The following is a 19975-nucleotide window of genomic DNA, read 5'->3' as shown; positions in this document are numbered from 1 at the left end:
TATTAATTTATAAAAAGAAAAAATGGAAAGCTAACAAAGTGACGTCGTATTGAAGTTGTATACTACAAGGTATTTTTATACGTACACTGTTGGTCGCTGACTGTACGGTTCGATGTAAAGACAGTGAAACTGCAGTTAGAAACCGAGTTCACATGAACCTTGAAGATGCTAAAGATTAAAACTTTCCCTGAAATTTTTGTGTAAGTGCTGAGAGGTAAGGAGCCCGAAACGACGTCGTTGAAAGTCTGAGAATTTGACACGAAACGGTTGGCCATCACGGTGAGATTGACATTCATACGAACTGATTCATCGGCCGATATTTTGCCAGCCGGAATCGGAACTTCTCCTACTTGCTCTCCTCTGTAAATCAACAACGCCGCGGTGTCCTTGTACTTCATGCCGACTTTGTTCGGATTTTCGACGGTGAGATTGACGGCGACGGTCAAGTTCATATTCACCGTTGCTGTGGCCCTGTCAAGCCCGACGTTGAGGTCGTCAAGAGCGACGGAATCGACGGTGATTACTGGGTCTTTCGCTTTGAAAACGGTGAAGGCCAATATCACCAGTATTACAATAAGCAAGATTAGGGTGACTCCAAAGCCTATGCATATGTTCCTCCGTTTCCGGTCACTGAAAAAGCCCGTCTTTGATTCAATATCCATCTTCTTCTTCTTCTTCTTCTTCTTCCTTCCGCTACAATGGAAGCTTGAATTTGGATCATGACTTATATATAGCTGCTTTTCTATCAATTTTTTAAACTCCTCCTGTTTCACATTGAAAAAGAAAATATATGGATCTCTTGCTTAATCTTATTGTCCATTTCTAGAAACAGCCTTAATGGATACGCGGAACAATTTTCTTTTGTACACCTGTTTATTATGCCCGCACAACGAGTACGATTGAAAATTGCCCTACCCTGCAATAAATGCCCCCCCACTGTCCTGTAAGATTATTCGGGAGAGGGGTTTGATTTGATAAATATTTTTGGCGAAGCGCCCATTTCCCACCCAAGGTTTGCAGTTTTCTCAAAAGTCCCCCTTTTAACTATGAAAATATCAAATATCCATCCATGGCCAGTTAGATTTAACTAAACCCTAACGTCTAAAAATTTTATCTCTTTTTGCCCCCCTAAACTTTAAAAACTAAAAATTTTCCCTCAGTCTAAGTTTTAAAAAATGACAGTTTCATCCTAGGGTTTGGTTTTGAAATCTCTGGCAATCGTTTCGGCTCCATTACCGACAGTCTCTCCCTCCCGAAGCAGCCTCTCCCCAGACGAAGTTCTTCGTCTCTCAAGGCATTTTCGACGCCGATCGAGCCTCTAAATAGAAGGAAAGCATTCGTCGGAAGGAGAGGCCGTCGGTAATGGAGCCGGAATGATCGTTGGAGATTTCAAAACCAAACCCTAGGGTGAAACTGTCATTTTTTAAAACTTAGGCTGGGGGAAAATTTTAGTTTTTAAAGTTTAGGGGGACAAAATTAGATTCTATTTTAGTTTATTTTTAATATTATAGCAAAAATGACGATTTTACCCCTATCACTGTTAGAGTTTTGTTAAATCTAACCTTCCATGGGTGGGTGTTTGGTGTTTCCATAGTTAAAAGGGGGACTTTTGAGAAGACATCAAACCTTGGGTGGGAAATAGATGTTTGGCCAATATTTTATTATAAGAACTAAAAGATTTGTCCTCTCTCAAGGTTTGATGTAATTCTGTATTTGCCAGATTTTTAAAATTAAAATATTTATTTATAAATTAATTTTTATTAAAAATTATAATTAAAATTAGGATAAAATTATTATTTAATAAAAAAATTTAAAAATAAATATTTTATTATATTTTTCTTTGTAGATTTAAAAATTTATCATTTTCTCCCCACCTATGGTTTGAAAAATGAATATTTTCCCCTTAGGTTTTGTAGTTTTCTTTTGCTACTGTTTCTCCAATGATCGAACCAGCCAACCTCCATACCAACACTCTTTCATATTTTTTCAATCATTGGGTGGAAACAAGTCTTTTGGCCTTATCAAAATGAAAAAATTATTTTGACAATAAATTATTTTAAAGATTACTACGTATAACTTATTATTTTATTTGATAAAATTTAGTAAAAATATGTAGGTATAAATAATTATTGTATTTGGTTAGAGGTAATTAAAGAATACTAATATATTATTTTACTTAAATACCCTTAGATTTAATTATTCTAAAATATTTTTTATATTATTTGTTATATTAATTGAAAATGAGATTATTTTTACATTTAAAAAATTAATAAAAAACGATATAGTTATAATAAAATCAAGATTATCTAGATAATATTTTAATACCTAAGGTGGAGGTGCCAAAATTACATCATATATTACCTATCACTAAGATTATCTAGATAATATTTTAATTTACTTTTCCATTTAATTTACGTTTTAAACACGTTGTTCTGAATTTTTTAACCTAAAACATATTAAGCGTGTATTTTATATTTTTTCATATTAAACGTGTATTTTCACTTATTTTTTATGTTTTATGTTTTTTTATAAATTCTTTAAAGTACAAAAATATCTCTTGCATTTTCAATTAATTTCATAATGTTATAATTATATAAAACAAAAAACATAATTTTTGCCATCTAAATTTCTAATCTCTTCCGATAATTTTTTATAATGATTGATGTTAATAAAAAAATCTATAAAAGTGTTAAAATTATGTTTGATATTATCTTATTTTTAAAAACATATTATTGACAATGTATCGTATTAAATTTGTATATATACATTCTATATTTTTTTCATATCTAAATTTTATAATATTTTTTTATAAACAAATTTTTTTATCATTTACCTATTATACCCATATAATTTTCATACTCTTTTTTTTTTTTTCCTTTCCAATATTTACTACCCAAGATGGTATCATTTGGTTAGATAATTTTAAACTGAGAAAAAAAATAAATAATCATATTATTTAATCACACACTCACATCTTAGATTATACACAAAAATTTATATAATTTATTTATAAACACTCTTGTTATAAATATTGACGGTATGAATTAAACTTTTTCACTTTATCTAAGATGACGTTTGTAATAAGAAATTGAAAAGTCTTTAGTAATCTATATTTTAGATTTGAATAATATTGTATGTATAAATTTTTAAATATATAATTCTCAGTGAGTAATGTTATGTGTATTTATTTTTTGATGTACAAATATATACACACACGATGTATTATCATGTAATTAAGTATTATTTTATCTTTAATTTAAAATTAGTCGATTATTTGATAACATATATCTAATATTTTTAAAACTAGACCAGTTGTCTCATTAGTTCATGGTTCGATCGGAAACTAATTGTTTCAAATTATTATCAAATTGTAATAAATTTTTTAAATAATATCAAGTTAACCAATAGATTTTACTTAAAAATTTACAAAGAAAAAATCAATTAAGATAGTCAAATCCATGGGGATTATAATATATCATTTCTAAAGTATAACAATTATTCACATGATTTCAATGAGATAATGAGATGAAAAAAATCCCTAATTCATGATACAGTCATTACCTATAAAAAAAGATTTCAACAGATATGATATATTTTTTTCTTATTTTTGTTTTTTTTAACTATATGTTTTTTTTATAGATATTTAAAAATTCATTTTGTCTAATTTAAAATAATTAAATTTTTTAAAAATATCTTAAATTTTAGTTAAATCGGTTTTTATCGCATTTTAACCAATTCATTCGATTTACTAATTTTGATTAAATTTGATTGAATTAATAAATAAATCATTTTTAATATTAATCAAATTAAACTTGGAGTTAGTTTATGATTCAACTAATTAAACTAATCGATTTAATTTAATTTTTAAAATAATATAATATTAAATATATAACTATTTTTATATATATATAATATATTTACATGATTTCAGTGATTTTCGATTGTATACCCCGTAGCGCAAATAATTTAGATTTTGGTTGACGAGAGAATTTTGGTGTGGACCAACAGATATTGATTTTAAATTCTTTAATTATTAATTTAATCTTTACCAAATTATTTACTAATTATTATAAATGTTTTTGGTTCTAGAAACATGAACTGTGATTACACGTGTCAACTCTCTTGGAAAACGAGAGGTGCGTGTGAACGCAAAGAATTGGACTGATGGTCTTCAATTCAGCTTCCGAGGAAGGCTCAAACACGACATGTCGACATGAATGGAATAAATTACATTTTTTTTTAATTTAAAAACATTTTCTCATCTTTAAATAATAAATATAAATTTTTTTAATCAAAAATAAGACCCTATTTAACATTTTGTCAAGGCATTATAATGACACTTCTATACTTTTATCTACTACATAATCATCCTTGTAGAATTTTTTTTAACACAAACCAATTAAATTAGTGTCTTGATAATAAAAGATATAGGCTAAACGGCTATATCCCACCCAAGGTTTGGTGTAGATTTAATTTCTTATCTTGTAATTATTAAAAATTTAAATACTATCTTTGTGTTAAATTTTATTATTGTTATTAAGGTAAAATTATCATTTAATAAAATATTTAATAAATTATTATTATTTACCCCATAAGGTTTTAAAATAATAATTTTACCCACCTTTCCCTAACTAAGGGTTGAAAAATCAAAATTCTCTCTTAAGGTTTTTGTAACAATTGTCGTGATCGGAGATAACAGTGACAACGACAATGACGTTCTCCCTTCCTCTTGACTTCTCTCTCAGTTGCCCTCTATTTATAGCCATCTTCTCCCCTAACAGACAACACGATTAAGAGATCGAGTTGTGGGTCTCTTCTTCATGGCCAATGATGGTCGAAAATGGACTGTAATTGAGAGAGAAGTTAGGAGAAAGAGAGAATGTCATTGTCGTCGTTATTTACGAGCATCAACAGTTGTTACAAAAACCTATGGGGTAATGTGAGTTTTTCAAAGTTTTGGTGGAACTGACTTTGTTAGTTTTTAAACTCGAGGTTAGAAATATAATAAATTTTTAATTTTTAAAATATTTTTTATTAAATTATAATTTTACCTCTGATAATAACAGTAAAATTTAACAGAATAGTGAGTATTTAAATTTTTAATAATTAATAGATAGGAAGTTATGTTTGTACTAAACCTTGGTGGGAAATAGTCATTTGGCCAAAGATATATTATTAAACTAATCTTTAAATACTATGATCAAATGTACCATAAGTTTGAATTGGACATGACTATTGTATAATTTGAAATGTTCCATGCTAGATATGTCAAATTTAACAAGTTATTTAAATCAATTTTTTAAAACTCAAACTAGGCATTAAATCGATGAAAGGTTGATCCGGGATTTTACTGCTCTAATTAGTTATCATAAATAGATTGTTTAATTTTTATTTGAATAAAACTAAATAGTGAGAGACAATTTTTTTCAGTAATAAAATTTTGTATGTCTACTTTGAATACATAAATTGATATGTATTTGATACATATTATAATATAATTAAGTAATTTTGAATTAATAAGAAAATAATATTTAATCACATAATAACACATAAAAATATATACCTATATATATACTCAAATTTAGGTACATTTAATATTGTTCTTTTTCTAGTTAGACAATCAAAATAGTTAGTTAAAATAGTGTAATTGCACTTCTAGAATTGAATGTTAGTGAAGAGTTCTTCTTGCTTTTTTCATTTTGATTGGGATTTTGAGTTGTGGGTTATGACCACAAGCATAGACTCATTGGAATGCTTTTTTCTTTTTTCTTTTTTTATTAACGACAAATCTCACCTAAGTTAGGTTAGGTATTTGGAGAAAAATCAATCACACCAAAAGATAAAACTTTAAGTCCATTCATTTATCCCACAATCACTAGATCAGTTGATCAAGAATATAATTTTGGTATGCCACCAAAGAGGCTTAAACCCAAACTCTTTATCAGCCAAACCATCCCTTGGGGGCAAATTTCTTAACACTAAATCATTGAGGTCAATTTCTTGTTGCAATAGTGAATTTGGTTTGCCAAATTGTTGGCTTCCCTTTGATATTTATACTGAGAATGCAATGGACGGGTGACGACTTCCTACCCTTCCGTTTGATGAAAGAGTTAGGATACATTTGATTTGAGTAATTTTTTATCATTAAAAATAAAATACTATCATAAAGATAGATTATTTAAAAAATTATTAAATATAAATTATTACTATATTTAATAATGATTGATAATTATAAATAATTATTATATTTTATTGGAATTAATAAAAAATAAAAAAATATTATTTTACTTAAATATACTTAGGTACAATTATTCTAAAATATTCTTTGTTATATTAATTGAAAATAAAGACAATTTTGTCATAAAAATTAATAAGTTATAATATAATTGTAACAAATCAATATTACCTTAGTAATATTATATGTTACACACCATTGATAATATAAATTACTATAATATTTTATTACTTGACAAATCAAATAAAGTAATGTCAGTAATAAAATATAATTTATCAGGGGCATTGGGTTGTTGTATATAAAGATTACTCTGATAATTTATTTTTTATTATTGATATTACTTTATTTATTTTGTTAAGGAATAAAATATTTTAGTAATCTATTTTCAGTAGTGAAATCTGATTACTGCTTTCACTTTAAATATTTAAATATTATCAAAGTAATATTCATTTTATTATAATTTTATCTTTACTTATTAATTTTCAAGATAAGAATACGTTCATTTTAATTAATATAACAAATAATTAAAATAATTATATCCAAAGGCATTTTAATTAAATAATATCTTAATATTATTTTATTACCTCTAATCAAACACAATAATTATTTATACTTACCAAAATTTTCAAATATAATAATAATTTGTATACAATAATTTTCAAGATAATCTATTTCTCTTTTTTTTTGTAATAAAACATTACTCAAATTAAACACACATTCAAAATAATCGTTTATACTCATTAATCAAACCCCCTTTAGGTAAACGTATGCTAACTTCTCTTTGATTGACTTCCACTGTATGCATACCAAAAATCTTTAAGTACAAGTGTTAAATATTAACGAATATAAATAAATTAATTATTAAATAATTTTAAATTAAACATCAACTAAATAATTAGATTATCCTATTATATAATGACTTAATAATTTATATGTATTCATTAGTGTTCATTATTTGTACATCTATTTCTGTTAATTTTTATACCTCTTACTACTTAAAATTTGTCCACCACTGTATATTAAATGGGTTATTTCTCATTCTTTAGCATTTAATAGAATTTTAGGTGAGATTTAAATCAAAGTTTTCTTCATCATAACATTCAATTTAAGAGTAGATTCAAATTGAGATGGATTAAACTTCGGTCCATGTTCAATTTGAACAAACCAATCTCTACTTAAAGTTTTAATTTGACAACTTGACTTAAGTTTGAGATCTCGCCAATATTGTCGCATCAAATTCTTTTTAGCAATTATTTTTTTCATCAACAACTCTACTTTTTTCGATGTCATTGTTTACCATTCCAAATAACTCGAGTTTGAGCTTGTCATTTTGGGTTTGAGCTAAATTTGAGTTGACTTTTATTCTGGTTTAATTTAGCTCAAATCTAGTTCAATTCATTTTAGAACACACAACACAAGGAGACTAATCACAAAAGAATCACAAAAAAAAACCCATCACCACCAAGCAAAACCCTGCCTTATTCCAAAGAGAAACATGACAAGCTACTCTGAAATTTCAAGTTAGAGCACTAGCTTGAATTTTCGAAGTAGCTTGTCATGTTCCTCTTTGGAATAGAGTAGAATTTTGCTTGCTGGTGGTGGGGTTTTTTCATGTGATTCTTCCGTGATTGGCCTCCTTGTGTTGTGTGTTCTATTATATGAATCAATTGGGATTGTTTCTACTTGATTTTGGTTATCCTTGTAGCTTTCTTGAAACTTATCTCAGCTTGCTTTCAGATAGGTTTTTAAAAGGTTTTATTTTCATGAGAATTTTCATCTCTTCTTCTTCCTCTCCATATAGGAGGATGTCCTATAAGGAGAGCTTCTTTTGTTTGTATTCCTTTTGTATACATGTGCTAACTTGAAATTTTATTTTTTCAAGTTGAACTTAGGTTGTTTACGATTTGATACTTACAAAAAAAAAAAAAAACTCTATTCATTCTCTTGTGGGTTTGCAAGCAAAAGAGGGAGAGATGAAAGAAGGGCCAAAATGGAAATAAATTGTTTTAGTAATTTATTGATAATCAATAGAGAAAATATGTTATTTATTATTCTATAAAAAGCATTTATTTCATAATTATATATTACTAGATTGTATTATTATAACAATAATTTTTTATTTACAAACTTCAAAATATAACTTAAGTAGCACAAATTAATTAATTAATAATAATAAATAAATATTATAATACTTTATAGCTGAGTTCATTTATTTATTATTTATTATTTTTTCAATTTTAATATTTTATTCTAATTCCATCTTACTTATTTACCAATTATAAATCTAAATTAAATTTATTTTCAATTTGGGCTTCTTGGGCCAATCGGCAGCCCAGCTGAGCCCATCTGAATTTAAATTCAACTTTATATTACTTTAAATCATTTAAAAAAAAAAACCATGCCGGAGGCTTGTTGCCTTCTTCTCCAGTTTTCCAGTTCTCCAGTTCTCCTTCTCAGTCTCTGCTTCTTCTCCTACTCATAACAAAATACAAATTCACAATATTGTAAAGTAAAGCCGTGAAGGAGCAAGAAATTAAGGTCGGTGATTTTGATGTGTTAGCATAATTTTAATAAAAAATTAGTTTAGGTTTTTAGATTAGGGTTTTGTAATGGAGGGATTAGGGAGGAGAGTTTCAGCCAGTCCAAGGCCCTGCTCTGGACGGAGGGTTTTGGCGAAGAAAAGGGTTCGTCCCGATGGATTCCTTAACAGTGTCAAAAAACTTCAAAGGCGTGAAATTTCCTCCAAGAGAGATCGAGCTTTTAACATCAGTAATGCACAAGAAAGGTTTCGCAATATGCAGTTGGTGGTACTTTTCTTTGCTTTACTTCAACCGCTTTCTCTTTTCTTTTACTTTGCTTAATATTTCAGAGATTTGTTTTTTACTTAGTTTTCTGAATCTGCATCAGGAGGAATATGACACCCATGATCCGAAGGGACACTGCCCCATGGTTTTGCCTTTTCTAATGAAAAGAACCAAAGTAATTGAGATTGTCTCCGCTAGTGACATTGTCTTTGCTCTTGCACATTCCGGTGTCTGTGCAGCTTTCAGTCGAGGTACTATTAGGTTTTACCATATTGGGGTTTTGTAAATTTTTAATAATAATAATATGTTCAACTTAGTTAACTTATTTCTTTGTTGCCTATTCTAAATGCAGAAACAAACAAGAGGATTTGTTTTCTCAATGTTAGTCCTGATGAAGTCATTCGAAGTTTGTTCTATAACAAGAATAATGATTCACTTATTACTGTTTCTGTTTATGCCTGCGATAATTTTGGCTCCTTGAAATGCAGATCCACTAGGATTGAGTGCGTTCCTTTCTTCCCTTTATTTATTTCTCTTTTTCTTGCCAATCTATTCGTCTTATTCTGATTAAAATTATTTTCAATTGGTTAGATATATAAAGAGGGGTAAGCCAGATGCGGGTTTTCCTCTTTTTGAATCAGAGTCATTGAAGTGGCCTGGCTTTGTGGAGTTTGATGATGTTAATGGAAAAGTCCTAACTTACTCTGCACAAGATAGGTACTTTCCAACTCCAAATGTTGTATTTTGTTGTTACATCAAATTTAGATTCTAATTATTGATTATGTTGACAGTATATACAAGGTGTTTGACTTAAAAAACTATACTATGCTTTATTCTATATCAGATAAACATGTACAAGAGATCAAGATTAGGTAATATCTCACTCTCTGATTCACCAATTACCAAGATTAGTGCAGCTGCAAAATTTTCTATGTTCTAAATTATCCATCATATCTCCTAAGTTTTTTTCTTACTCCAATTTGTCTACTTTACCTGTGACAGTCCAGGTGTCATGTTATTGATTTTCAATAGATCTAGTTGTCATGTTCCTCTTAAGATACTATCAATAGAAGATGGCACTGTTCTCAAGGCTTTCTACCATCTGCTTCATCGAAATAAGAAGGTGGACTTTATTGAACAGTTTAATGAAAAGCTTCTTGTCAAGCAAGAAAATGAGAATCTCCAGATTCTTGATGTAAGTTATTTGCTGTCTTTCTGTCTGCTCACTTCAATGATTCTATATGCCTTATGGAAATGTCAAAATTGTTGCATAGGTTCGAAATGCTGAGATGATGGAAGTTAGCAGAACTGAGTTTATGACGCCATCAGCATTTATCTTTCTATATGAGAACCAGTTATTCTTGACCTTCAGAAATCGAACAGTTGCCGTATGGAACTTCCGAGGGGAGCTTGTGACTTCGTTTGAGGATCACCTGTTATGGCATCCAGACTGTAACACAAATAACATTTATATAACAGCTGATCAAGATCTTATTATTTCCTACTGCAAGGCTGAATCTGAAGATCAATGGATGGAAGGAAATGGTAATTCTTGTTACTTCATTTTGGGTGACATATATAAATAAATGTGCTACTGACTCATGTTTGGAATGTTGACTGGATTATAATTGTCTCAATAAATTCCATTTTGAACTTTATCATATTTAGCATATTGTGGTTCATATATAATCGTATTTAATAAATCATAATTGAAGTATAGTGGCATTCGCCTACCTTTGACCAATATGTCGTCTGTTTAATCCTTGTTTGAACCTAAGTTCACAAGTTCCATTTTCATCCATTGACATGTGTTTGCATTGGGTAACTTAAATTTTGAACCTGTATACAGTTGAGTCGAATGTAATTCAAAGGTTAACTAAATCACATAAGAATTCACGTTAGCTATATATAATATATATTAGGTCATTCATCTCCATGACTGACTCTGGGTAATTTATATGTTGGTTGATGGAAACATGAACCAAATGGAATTGGTTGCTTTATCATTGTCTAACATTGTGGCCTGCCCTTCATAATATGTTTACAAATGTTGTGTTACCTGTAATTCATTGATGAAAATCGTAGCGGTGGGATCTCTAGTCTCATTATTTTCTTTCTAATGCAGCTGGATCGATTAACGTTAGCAGTATTTTGACTGGGAAATGTCTGGCTAAAATTAATGCTACAAGTGGCAGTTCCAAGGGTAATGAGTGCAGCAGTAGTGACAGGCCTGTTAACAGCACAAGGAAGTTGAAGCAATTCTCCCAGATAAGAACCACAGTTTCAGAGGCTTTGGAAGACATAACGTCGCTTTTCTATGACGAAGACCGCAATGAGATCTACACCGGAAACAAACATGGGCTTGTACATGTATGGTCTAATTGAACATCCAATAATTCTGCTGAGCTATCTCTGCAGCAGATTGGATAACTTTTGTGTATCATAGATGTCAAAGCGCTTTCACATCATACTTTTAGATGATTAAATTGGAATATATTTGTTTATAGATTAGCATTGTGGTATAAAGGTGGCCTATTGAGATGAAATCAAGTCTTGCAATGTCTTCATATCTGTACCTTAATTTTGATTCTTTTCTTTTGTTTGCTCAGCCACAAGGAAATGGAAGAAACAAAATACTCTCCTGATCATTTCATTTATTCTATGAATGTGCACGTGTTCACTACATCTGGATTAGTTGTTAGTATAAACTTCCTGATGAAATTTAGGCAGTTAGGACTACCGAAAAATAAAACAATCCTGAAGGAACTAGGGTTGGATTTAAACTAAGTTAGCAGAAGTTTGATTGTCTGTTTGGATGGATTGAACTTGAAATAAGCTACTTCTAGGTGAGCTTGACCTCGAGCCTAAGGGTATTCAGCTTGCAAGCTTAGGTGAAATCAATTTGATACAATCAAAATAATGTTATTTTGATTAATACATATAAAAATGATATTGTTTTGATACAAGTTAGTTTAAACTTAGTTTGACACTGTAGTCAAACTTGAGCTTGGGGAGCTCAATGAGTTCAACTCTTTGAAGTCGAACCGAATTTGAGCTGTTCCACACTTGAGTTCTGCTCAAAGCCAACCCTTCCATATTGTGAAAGCAGCATACCAGGTGTATGGTTCAATCGGAAGAAGAATCCAGATTGGTTGATGCTTATTAGTTTTATGATACAAAGCAACCATTGAACCTGTTAGGTATATATTGTCACAATGATTTCACTTGACTCGGAGTGTCGCAAGGGCGGTTCCGCTGTGTGAAATCTCTAAGCCCATGGTAATATATACAATGAGAAACTACCACATCAGAAAGGGTGTTCAAAGACTGAACTTTTGTACAGCATAATGAGGCAGCTTCTCCATCACTTGGAATATATTACAATGTTGGTTTGGCTGTTATGATTTAAGGCTTAAGAATCTGAAATGAGCAGAGTAAGCTTTCATCCACACACATCAGAGCTCCCGCATTATTGAACTCGCCACAGTAGTTTGGAGCTGAGAATATGGTAACTAGTTGCCTGTCTGCAAAAAATTCATAGCCATCTTCAACAACCTGTCAATCATTTCCAGCAGAGGCAGAATCGATTCTTCATTAAGACCTTTACTTTTTAACACACATTAAGAATGTTTTCATGTTTCAGGAATCGATCGATACACATACATACCTGGTGAGCACGGCATATGAGATCAAGGTCATGCTTCCTCAAGAACTCAGTCACCTTGTCAGCTCCAAAGGTAAACGAAACACCCCTATCATTCTCACCCCATCCTTTAATGTCTCTATCAGGATCAGCCCAGAGAAGATCACACAGGAGCCCTTGATCAGGGACGTCTGTGGGCCGTTTTATAGCTCTGATCTGATTTAAGTTCTTCAATTCTGGTGAAAGTCCACCGTGCATACACATGATTTTATCATCGACAATTGCTGCCACAGGCAAACATTTGAAACAATCTGTAAAAATCTTCCACAGACGCACGCTGAAACGGCGCTTGCACTCATCATAGAAGCCATAAATTCTGTTGATAGAAGCACATTCATGGTTGCCACGGAGGAGGAAAAAGTTATCTGGGTATTTGATCTTGTAAGCAAGGAGAAGACATATAGTTTCTATACTCTGTTTTCCTCTGTCCACATAATCTCCTAGAAACAAATAATTGGCATCCGGGGGAAATCCGCCATTCTCAAACAATCTTAGCAGGTCTGGATATTGACCATGGATGTCACCTGCAGGCATTCAAAATTGTCTCCAACTCCACCATTTGATTCAGAAAATAAAGGTAAATTCAATGTTCATTACTCTTAACCTTCTCAATCATGCCACACACAATCCTATTTCAGTTTCTCAAAAATCATCAGAAAATAATAACATACACATATATCAACAGAAAGACCAATAATTAGAAGATGAATTTTTTTGGTAAGTAAATGTGCATAAACCAAAAGAAGAACGGGAGCTCAAAGCGGAGGCTCCAAGAAACAACCTAAACTCATCATGCCCCCAAAGAAGGAAAGACAACAAAAGAACTATGTTGAGCTAACAAGCACAAGCACGGCAAAGGAACCCACAAAATGCACACCTTTGGACAGGACCCTAGGATACGCAAAAAAACAAAGACACAAGAATCTAAAGCCGCCTTCTCTTGAAATTCTATCAGAGTTCCTCCACTGATAGGGTTCAAGAGAAGGGACCTTCCCTAGATAAATAGAAATCAAATTAAAACTGTACAACCAAACTTTTAACCAACCAGCCCAACCCTAGGATAACCAACCCAACTTTTAATCAAATCAAATTAGAACATGAAATTGAGTAAGAAGAGAAAGGGTACCACAGATATTGATGGGAGCTTCCAATTCAAGCAGAATAGGTTGAGCCAGGAAGATCTGCTTCGCAGTGACACAAAGTTGCCGGATTTCGGATTCAAAAAGCTGAACCCTTGTCCCTTTTTTATATCTTCCTTCCAATAGCCTCACCAACAGTCCTTCTATTCCTTCCATCTTTCCTATTTCTCTTGTCTTTGCTTTTGCTACTTTCTCTACTTTTTATTCACCATTTTTTTTAATCACCCCATTCCCATCTTCCTTAAACAACACATTACCCAATTCTTTTTTCCTTTCTACCTTCTTCTTTATGAAAATGATCAAAGAAGAAAAGGAATGGGGAGAAAAATGAAAGTTGGGTTGTGAAAAAAGAGAGAGAAAGCAATTCCAGAAGAATAATTGGAGTTGAGATATATTATTAGGAAAGGGGTGTTGGATGACAGAGGTTGTTGATTGATTGGAATTAACGGTTCTGATGAAGGGGAGATGAGAATAAGAACAGCAGAAATGTGCATGTAAGTCGGAGGCTATTTCATTGTCCTGTCCTGCAGGTCAATCTCTTCTCTTCGTCCACACCACGCTCATACTTTTCCCCTCCCCCACTGATATTCATTGAGTTTGCTTAAGGCCGAATAATTTCGGGGTCCCCCCCTTCCCCCCAATGTTTGATTAAATAGAATTGCTATCTTTAAGTTTGAAAAAGTAATGTCACACGGACTAGTTTTAAGTGTCAAATGATATTTTTATCATTTTATACATATTTACATAATAGATAATATCACTTACTCTCCTAACCGTATAAATAAATTACATTTTAATCAGAAATATTTTATTTTTCTTTTTGTTTTTTTGTTTTTTCACTCATCCCAACAATTTATTGTTCTTTACTAAAAAATCATACTAATTTGATACGATATTAGTTAAAATTACATTGATTAATGTAATTCTAAAGTTATCGAGTGATTATTAAAATTTTAAAATTTTTAAAATTTAATTATAATTAATGGTAAAATATATTTAATAAAAAAGGGGATTAAAGTACTATTTATTTGATTATTTTTTTTGTTTTTTTAACAATTTTATAAAACAATAAAACTAATAATTTTAAAACTGGAATGGATATCGATTCTGTGAAGAGAGCAATCTAGTCCAATTAGTGGTCAAATGGGTTGATTAGTGGTTAGACTAATTAATTGTTCATAAAATAATATTTAATTTTTTTTGTATGATTTATCACTAATTATATAATTTAACTTATATAATAATAAGTTAAACTGAGTTTGATAGTATATATAGGTTTTACTTCAAGTTTTCATAATGATTTTTTTTTTAAATAACTTTTTATGTTGATTGAGTCAAACTGATTTCATACCTAGTCCTATCAGATAAATTGAATGATTTATTCTGCTTCAATCTAGTTTAATTGCACAAAGGTTTTCAAGAGAATCAAAACTAATTTGGCTAACAGTTGATGGTTCAATCAATTAAACCTATTAATTCGATCTGATTTTTAAAAACATATATAAAATTATATGCACAAACAATAAACATAAACTAATGCACAAACGTTGACATGTCACTATGTGATTATATGATTTTGAATTAAAGATAAAATAACATTGAATTACATAACAATATATCATGGTTTGTCTATAAATTTGTGCATATAATATTACTCTTTATAAAAAAAAAAAAAATAACATGTACGAGGAAAATGATTTTTCAAACTTAAAAGTAATAATTGGGCCAACGGATTGTTTCTAACCCAACTTATGATACATTCTCAAAGTTATATCTATGAGGTTTGAAAAACTCAAAGTTTCATACATAAGCCAACCAAAGTTAAAATTTTTTATTAGAGAAGGGGGTGAAATTGTTATTTAACTAATAATATTAAAAAAATAAAATTCATTATATTTTCCCTTATAAGTTTTAAAATTTAACAATTTCACTTTGACCTAAAGTTTTTTAACTTTAAAAAGTCATATTTTCCCCTAAACCTAAGGTTTTTTCTTCTTCTCCCGAGCACTATCTCCGACGTCGATGATCTCCCCTCTTTACCCTAAAATGTTGGTTGGCATCTCCCTTTCCAAATCTCTTCGTTTGATGAAAAGATCAATCTCTTTGTCGGAGATGAAAATATCTGAAGATCTATTCATCTCTAATGAAGAGATTGGTCTCTTTGCCTCGACAAAGAGAAAAAATGAAAAGACAGTCTCTTTGTTTCTTCATTGAGATGAAGAAACCGATCTCTTCGTTTGAGATAGAGGGATCTTCAAATCTCTTTGTCTCCTACGAAGAGATCTAGAGAGGGGAGATTGTTTAACCCCAGCCGACGTTTTAGGGTGGAGAGAAGAGGTCTTCAGCATTAGAGACAGTGGTCGGAGGGGTGAAGGAATAAACTTTAGATTTGGGGGGAGGAATTGTGACTTTTTAAAGTTAAAAACTTTAGGCATAAATGAAATTGTTAGTTTTTAAAACTTTGAAGAAAAATATAATAAAATTTATATTTTTTATATTATTAGTAAAATAATAACTTTACTCCTATCTCTAATATAAAATTTTATGGTAATTAACCTATAAGTGAGACTTTGAACTTTTTAAATTTCATTGTGCGAATTTGGAACACATCAAAACTTGGGCAGGAATAAGTCCTTTGGCCTAATAATAGTGATTTCTTCAAACTTTGGGTGGTCCAGTAATTGACCTCTGTTTAATGCCGAAAATGGAGGCCTTGGACTGATCAACAGTTTTTGGCCAGATCCTGTACTCAATACGTAAAAACATACACATCATCATCGTATCTCTGAATCTCCATGGATCTTTTCCTGCCTTGATAATGCAACGTGGAAGTAGACCTATGCTTTCTAGGAAATTGCTCCTTATAGATGTAACCCCTTTTAGAACCATATTTAGGCTCAATTTTCTTTCTTTAACAAATCACAAAAACAAAGCAATGATATTTATCAGTTTAAATTTGAGTTTTGTTGAATTAGTATAAAATAGTGTGAAAAAGAGTATTGATATTAATATTAAGAATTAACAAAACTAATCGACTAATAGAATTTGTAAAGAAAATGTTTGAATTTAAATCTATGTTATATTTGTAAAATCTTAATTTGAATTATTTAAAAAAAAGATTTTAAGTGAATAGTATTGCCGGTATAATAACCAGTATTATTAAAAAGACAAACGAGTTGATCCATCAAGTTAGAGTTCAAATTCAACTCATTCGAATTGAATATATATTCTAGCTAAATAGAGAATATTCAAACAACAAAACTATATATATCTAATTTTAAATTTTTAATAAGACAATCAGATATTATATTATTATATGATTGATTAATTTGAATTAAAGATAAAACAACATACAATTATATGACTATATTTCTTTCAATATCTAATTGAATATTTAAAATTGAATGCACATAACATTGCTCATATTCAAACATCGTGTGCTTTCGGAAGCAACTCTGACTAGCAGTTAACAACATGTTATCGATCTTGACAATAAAGCATAGATGAGAAGAATCAAATTACATAGTTTCAATTGGTGAAATCACCAAGATGATGACAACCAACTACACGAAACTTCTTCTCAAGTTTAAATCAATTCAGTCCCCTTCATTTGAATTCCTAATGCATACTATATGTTAAAAAAAAAAAATCAGTGTTTCCAGTAGACTGGCAGGCAGTGCAAACTTTAGTATTGAGACTTGTCAAGGCTGCTAAAATAGGGATGCTCCATCGCTGCTTTGGCTGAGATTCTGTCCGCTGGATTATATGTGAGCATGTTCTACAACAACAAATTACGACAATAAATTAACTAAATAAAAAAATTAACCCAAAAATCAAAGTAAAGAACTAAGATATAAAGGTAATTCCAATCCCATCAATTGCAAAGAATACATATTCCATCTGATAAGAAATATGCACTACATTCTACCAAGTCATAACTATGTTAGGTTGAATAAAGTTCTAATGTCTATTTAATCTGTCAACAGCCCGACCACCAGACAGATCAAGACCAAGTCTGGGCCAAAGACTGGGCCCGATACAGGTCTGAAAACATTGCTGCCAACATGATACTTGACCAATGCTGCCCGAGCTATAGCTATTCATTCCACAGGCAAATTAATTCAATAAGGCAACTAGTCTAGCTATCCTAAGTAACATATATATTGTCTCAAGGAACAAATGGGTAATGATTGTATTTTGTCAATCAGAACAGTAGTCAATTAAGTTAGCCTACAATCTTAATTGTGCAACCATAAAAATTCAGTATAAAATATATGCCAAATGAATTTGACCAATGCTGCCCGAGATAGCTATTCAGAAATTAGCAATAAGGCAACCATAGCTATCTAAGTAAAATAGTTCAGATGGGTAAGATCTAGAGCACCATATCACTCAAGACAGTCTGGCTGAAATACTACAAAAATGAAATCCAGAAAGAAGGTAATTCAGAATATCTTCTGGAGTTCATAAGTCTAACACCAATCACTCAAAGATTTTTACAGAAATCCAGAATAGTTACCCTTCTGGTTCATAGTTAAGTTTTTTCAGAGTTCATGTAGTTTTCAGAACCCCACAATCAAAAGATGAATAAAATGAAGAACCAAAATGCATTCGAGAAGAAAGTTACCGATAGAAGGTCTACTCCTTCAGGACTCAGAGATGGAACAGCCCGTGCCAAGTTTTGAGGCTCCCACACTGGATACACATGCCAATCCCGCAGAGAAGTAACACCGGGCCACTGTTTCTCAGTTGGCGTTCCCACAACCTTCAAATAATTACATCACAATCACATGCATCAAAGAGATAAAAATCATGAAGTGTGAAGAGAAATGCACTTGATTGCTTCAACTTCTATGCAAAGCATATTGGGATAGACTAATTTAAACAAAATGAACATTAACATTATGCCAAAGCCAGTTGCGTTGACAAAAATCAATACCGATCTAAATGAACAAATTATCAATATTTACAACCACAGCTACACCAATAGAAGCCGGTGAAAAGTGAATTGAATTTGAATAAACTACCTGAAAATATGAAGCAATTGTTGAAACTCAGAGTCGCCAGGAAACAGAGCCTGCCTTCTAACCATTTCAGCGAAAATGCAACCAACAGACCACATATCAACAGCCGTAGAGTAATGAGTGGAACCAAGGAGGACCTCAGGAGCTCTGTACCAGAGCGTAACAATCTCGTGAGTATAGCTTTTGACAGGAACAGTAAAGGCACGCCCAAGACCAAGATCAGCGATCTTCAAAACCCCTTCTCTTTGTCCAGAAGAAGATTCTGAGGCTTGAGATCCCGATGAAGAACACCGTGACTGTGGCAGTGGGCCACCCCCTTACAAAGCTGATACAGGAAGCTCTGAATTAGGGTTGAAGGAAGAGGCCTAGGGTTTGAGCCTTTGCGATGTGAATCAATGAACTTCTTGAGATCGGTGTCGAGATATTCAAAGACTAAGTAAAGATTAGATTTATTATTAGAATTATTATGATTATGAAGAGAAGCGGAGTCAGGGCTTGGATTGGAGGCAGATTTCTGAGAAGAATCAACGTGCTCAACACAGAGAAGACGGACGACATAAAGAGATTGAGAAAGCATTTGAAGGAGAGAGACCTCTCTTAGAGCGGTTGGCGGAATGCCTTCTTCGTCCATTTCGAGTCTTGTTTTCTTCAGAGCCACCAATTGGCCACTGGCTTTGTCCTTCGCCTTGTAAACTTTTCCATAAGTGCCTTCGCCTACCTTCTCCAGCTTCTCGTACTTGTCCATTTTACCTGCTAATGATTCTTGTTGATGTCTTTGAATTTTGATCTATCTCTCCACTGATACTAACCCTAGAATTTTGAATTTGAACGGAACCGCCTCGTTGGAATTGAATTTTAGTAGAAACATAGAGAACCTAACTGCAAGATTTGAAAACGGCAGCGTTTCACAAACAGCAACATGTGCCAGTGCTGCCTTCACCGGTTTCCCTCTCTTTGAATTTTGAAAAAGCTGAAAGACTATTATCTACACTATTTCTCATCTTTGAAGTCTAAAAAGTCCATTTTAACCCTCAACCGTCAAGTTTGGTTATCAGAGTTGTAGGTGTATC

The 19975-nt window shown here is 31.4% G+C and overlaps 4 protein-coding genes across 7 annotated transcripts; 1 reads left to right on the top strand and 3 right to left on the bottom strand.

Annotated features, from left to right (window-relative positions):
* Window positions 1-62: 62 nt before the first annotated feature.
* Window positions 63-662, bottom strand: LOC123202234. Its single transcript, XM_044618062.1, has one exon. The coding sequence runs from the start codon at window positions 660-662 to the stop codon at window positions 63-65; it is 600 nt and encodes a 199-aa protein (XP_044473997.1).
* A 7975-nt stretch (window positions 663-8637) lies between these two features.
* LOC123201886 lies at window positions 8638-11696 on the top strand. Of its 3 annotated transcripts, XM_044617458.1 has the most exons (9): window positions 8638-8891; window positions 8988-9042; window positions 9143-9290; window positions 9392-9542; window positions 9631-9756; window positions 9831-9911; window positions 10042-10234; window positions 10314-10584; window positions 11165-11696. In XM_044617458.1, the coding sequence occupies exons 1-9, from the start codon at window positions 8845-8847 to the stop codon at window positions 11422-11424; spliced, it is 1332 nt and encodes a 443-aa protein (XP_044473393.1). In that variant the 5' UTR covers window positions 8638-8844; the 3' UTR covers window positions 11425-11696. The 3 variants fall into 3 exon arrangements, with proteins under 3 accessions (XP_044473393.1, XP_044473391.1, XP_044473392.1); XM_044617456.1 differs by having other exon boundaries at window positions 8638-9042; XM_044617457.1 differs by lacking the exon at window positions 9831-9911 and having other exon boundaries at window positions 8638-9042.
* Window positions 11697-12159: 463 nt separating this feature from the next.
* LOC123201887 (serine/threonine-protein phosphatase PP1-like) lies at window positions 12160-14457 on the bottom strand. 2 transcript variants are annotated; one of them, XM_044617460.1, is made up of 3 exons: window positions 13869-14457; window positions 12707-13266; window positions 12160-12563 (listed from the first exon to the last, which is right to left on the bottom strand). In XM_044617460.1, the coding sequence occupies exons 1-3, from the start codon at window positions 14035-14037 to the stop codon at window positions 12552-12554; spliced, it is 741 nt and encodes a 246-aa protein (XP_044473395.1). In that variant the 5' UTR covers window positions 14038-14457; the 3' UTR covers window positions 12160-12551. The 2 variants fall into 2 exon arrangements, with proteins under 2 accessions (XP_044473395.1, XP_044473394.1); XM_044617459.1 differs by having other exon boundaries at window positions 12160-12594; window positions 13869-14454.
* A 2782-nt stretch (window positions 14458-17239) lies between these two features.
* LOC123201496 (cyclin-dependent kinase B1-2-like) lies at window positions 17240-19845 on the bottom strand. Its single transcript, XM_044617031.1, is given in 4 exon segments — window positions 17240-17659; window positions 18509-18649; window positions 18911-19143; window positions 19146-19845. Coding segments are annotated over 4 exon segments (972 nt in total). The 5' UTR covers window positions 19651-19845; the 3' UTR covers window positions 17240-17566.
* Between the last annotated feature and the right edge of the window lie 130 nt (window positions 19846-19975).

Source organism: Mangifera indica, chromosome 18 (assembly GCF_011075055.1).
Source record: "Mangifera indica cultivar Alphonso chromosome 18, CATAS_Mindica_2.1, whole genome shotgun sequence".
In the NCBI taxonomy this organism is placed as follows: domain Eukaryota; kingdom Viridiplantae; phylum Streptophyta; class Magnoliopsida; order Sapindales; family Anacardiaceae; genus Mangifera; species Mangifera indica.
The sequence above is the reverse complement of the archived record's forward strand: the minus strand, read 5'-3'. Positions and strand labels throughout refer to the sequence as shown.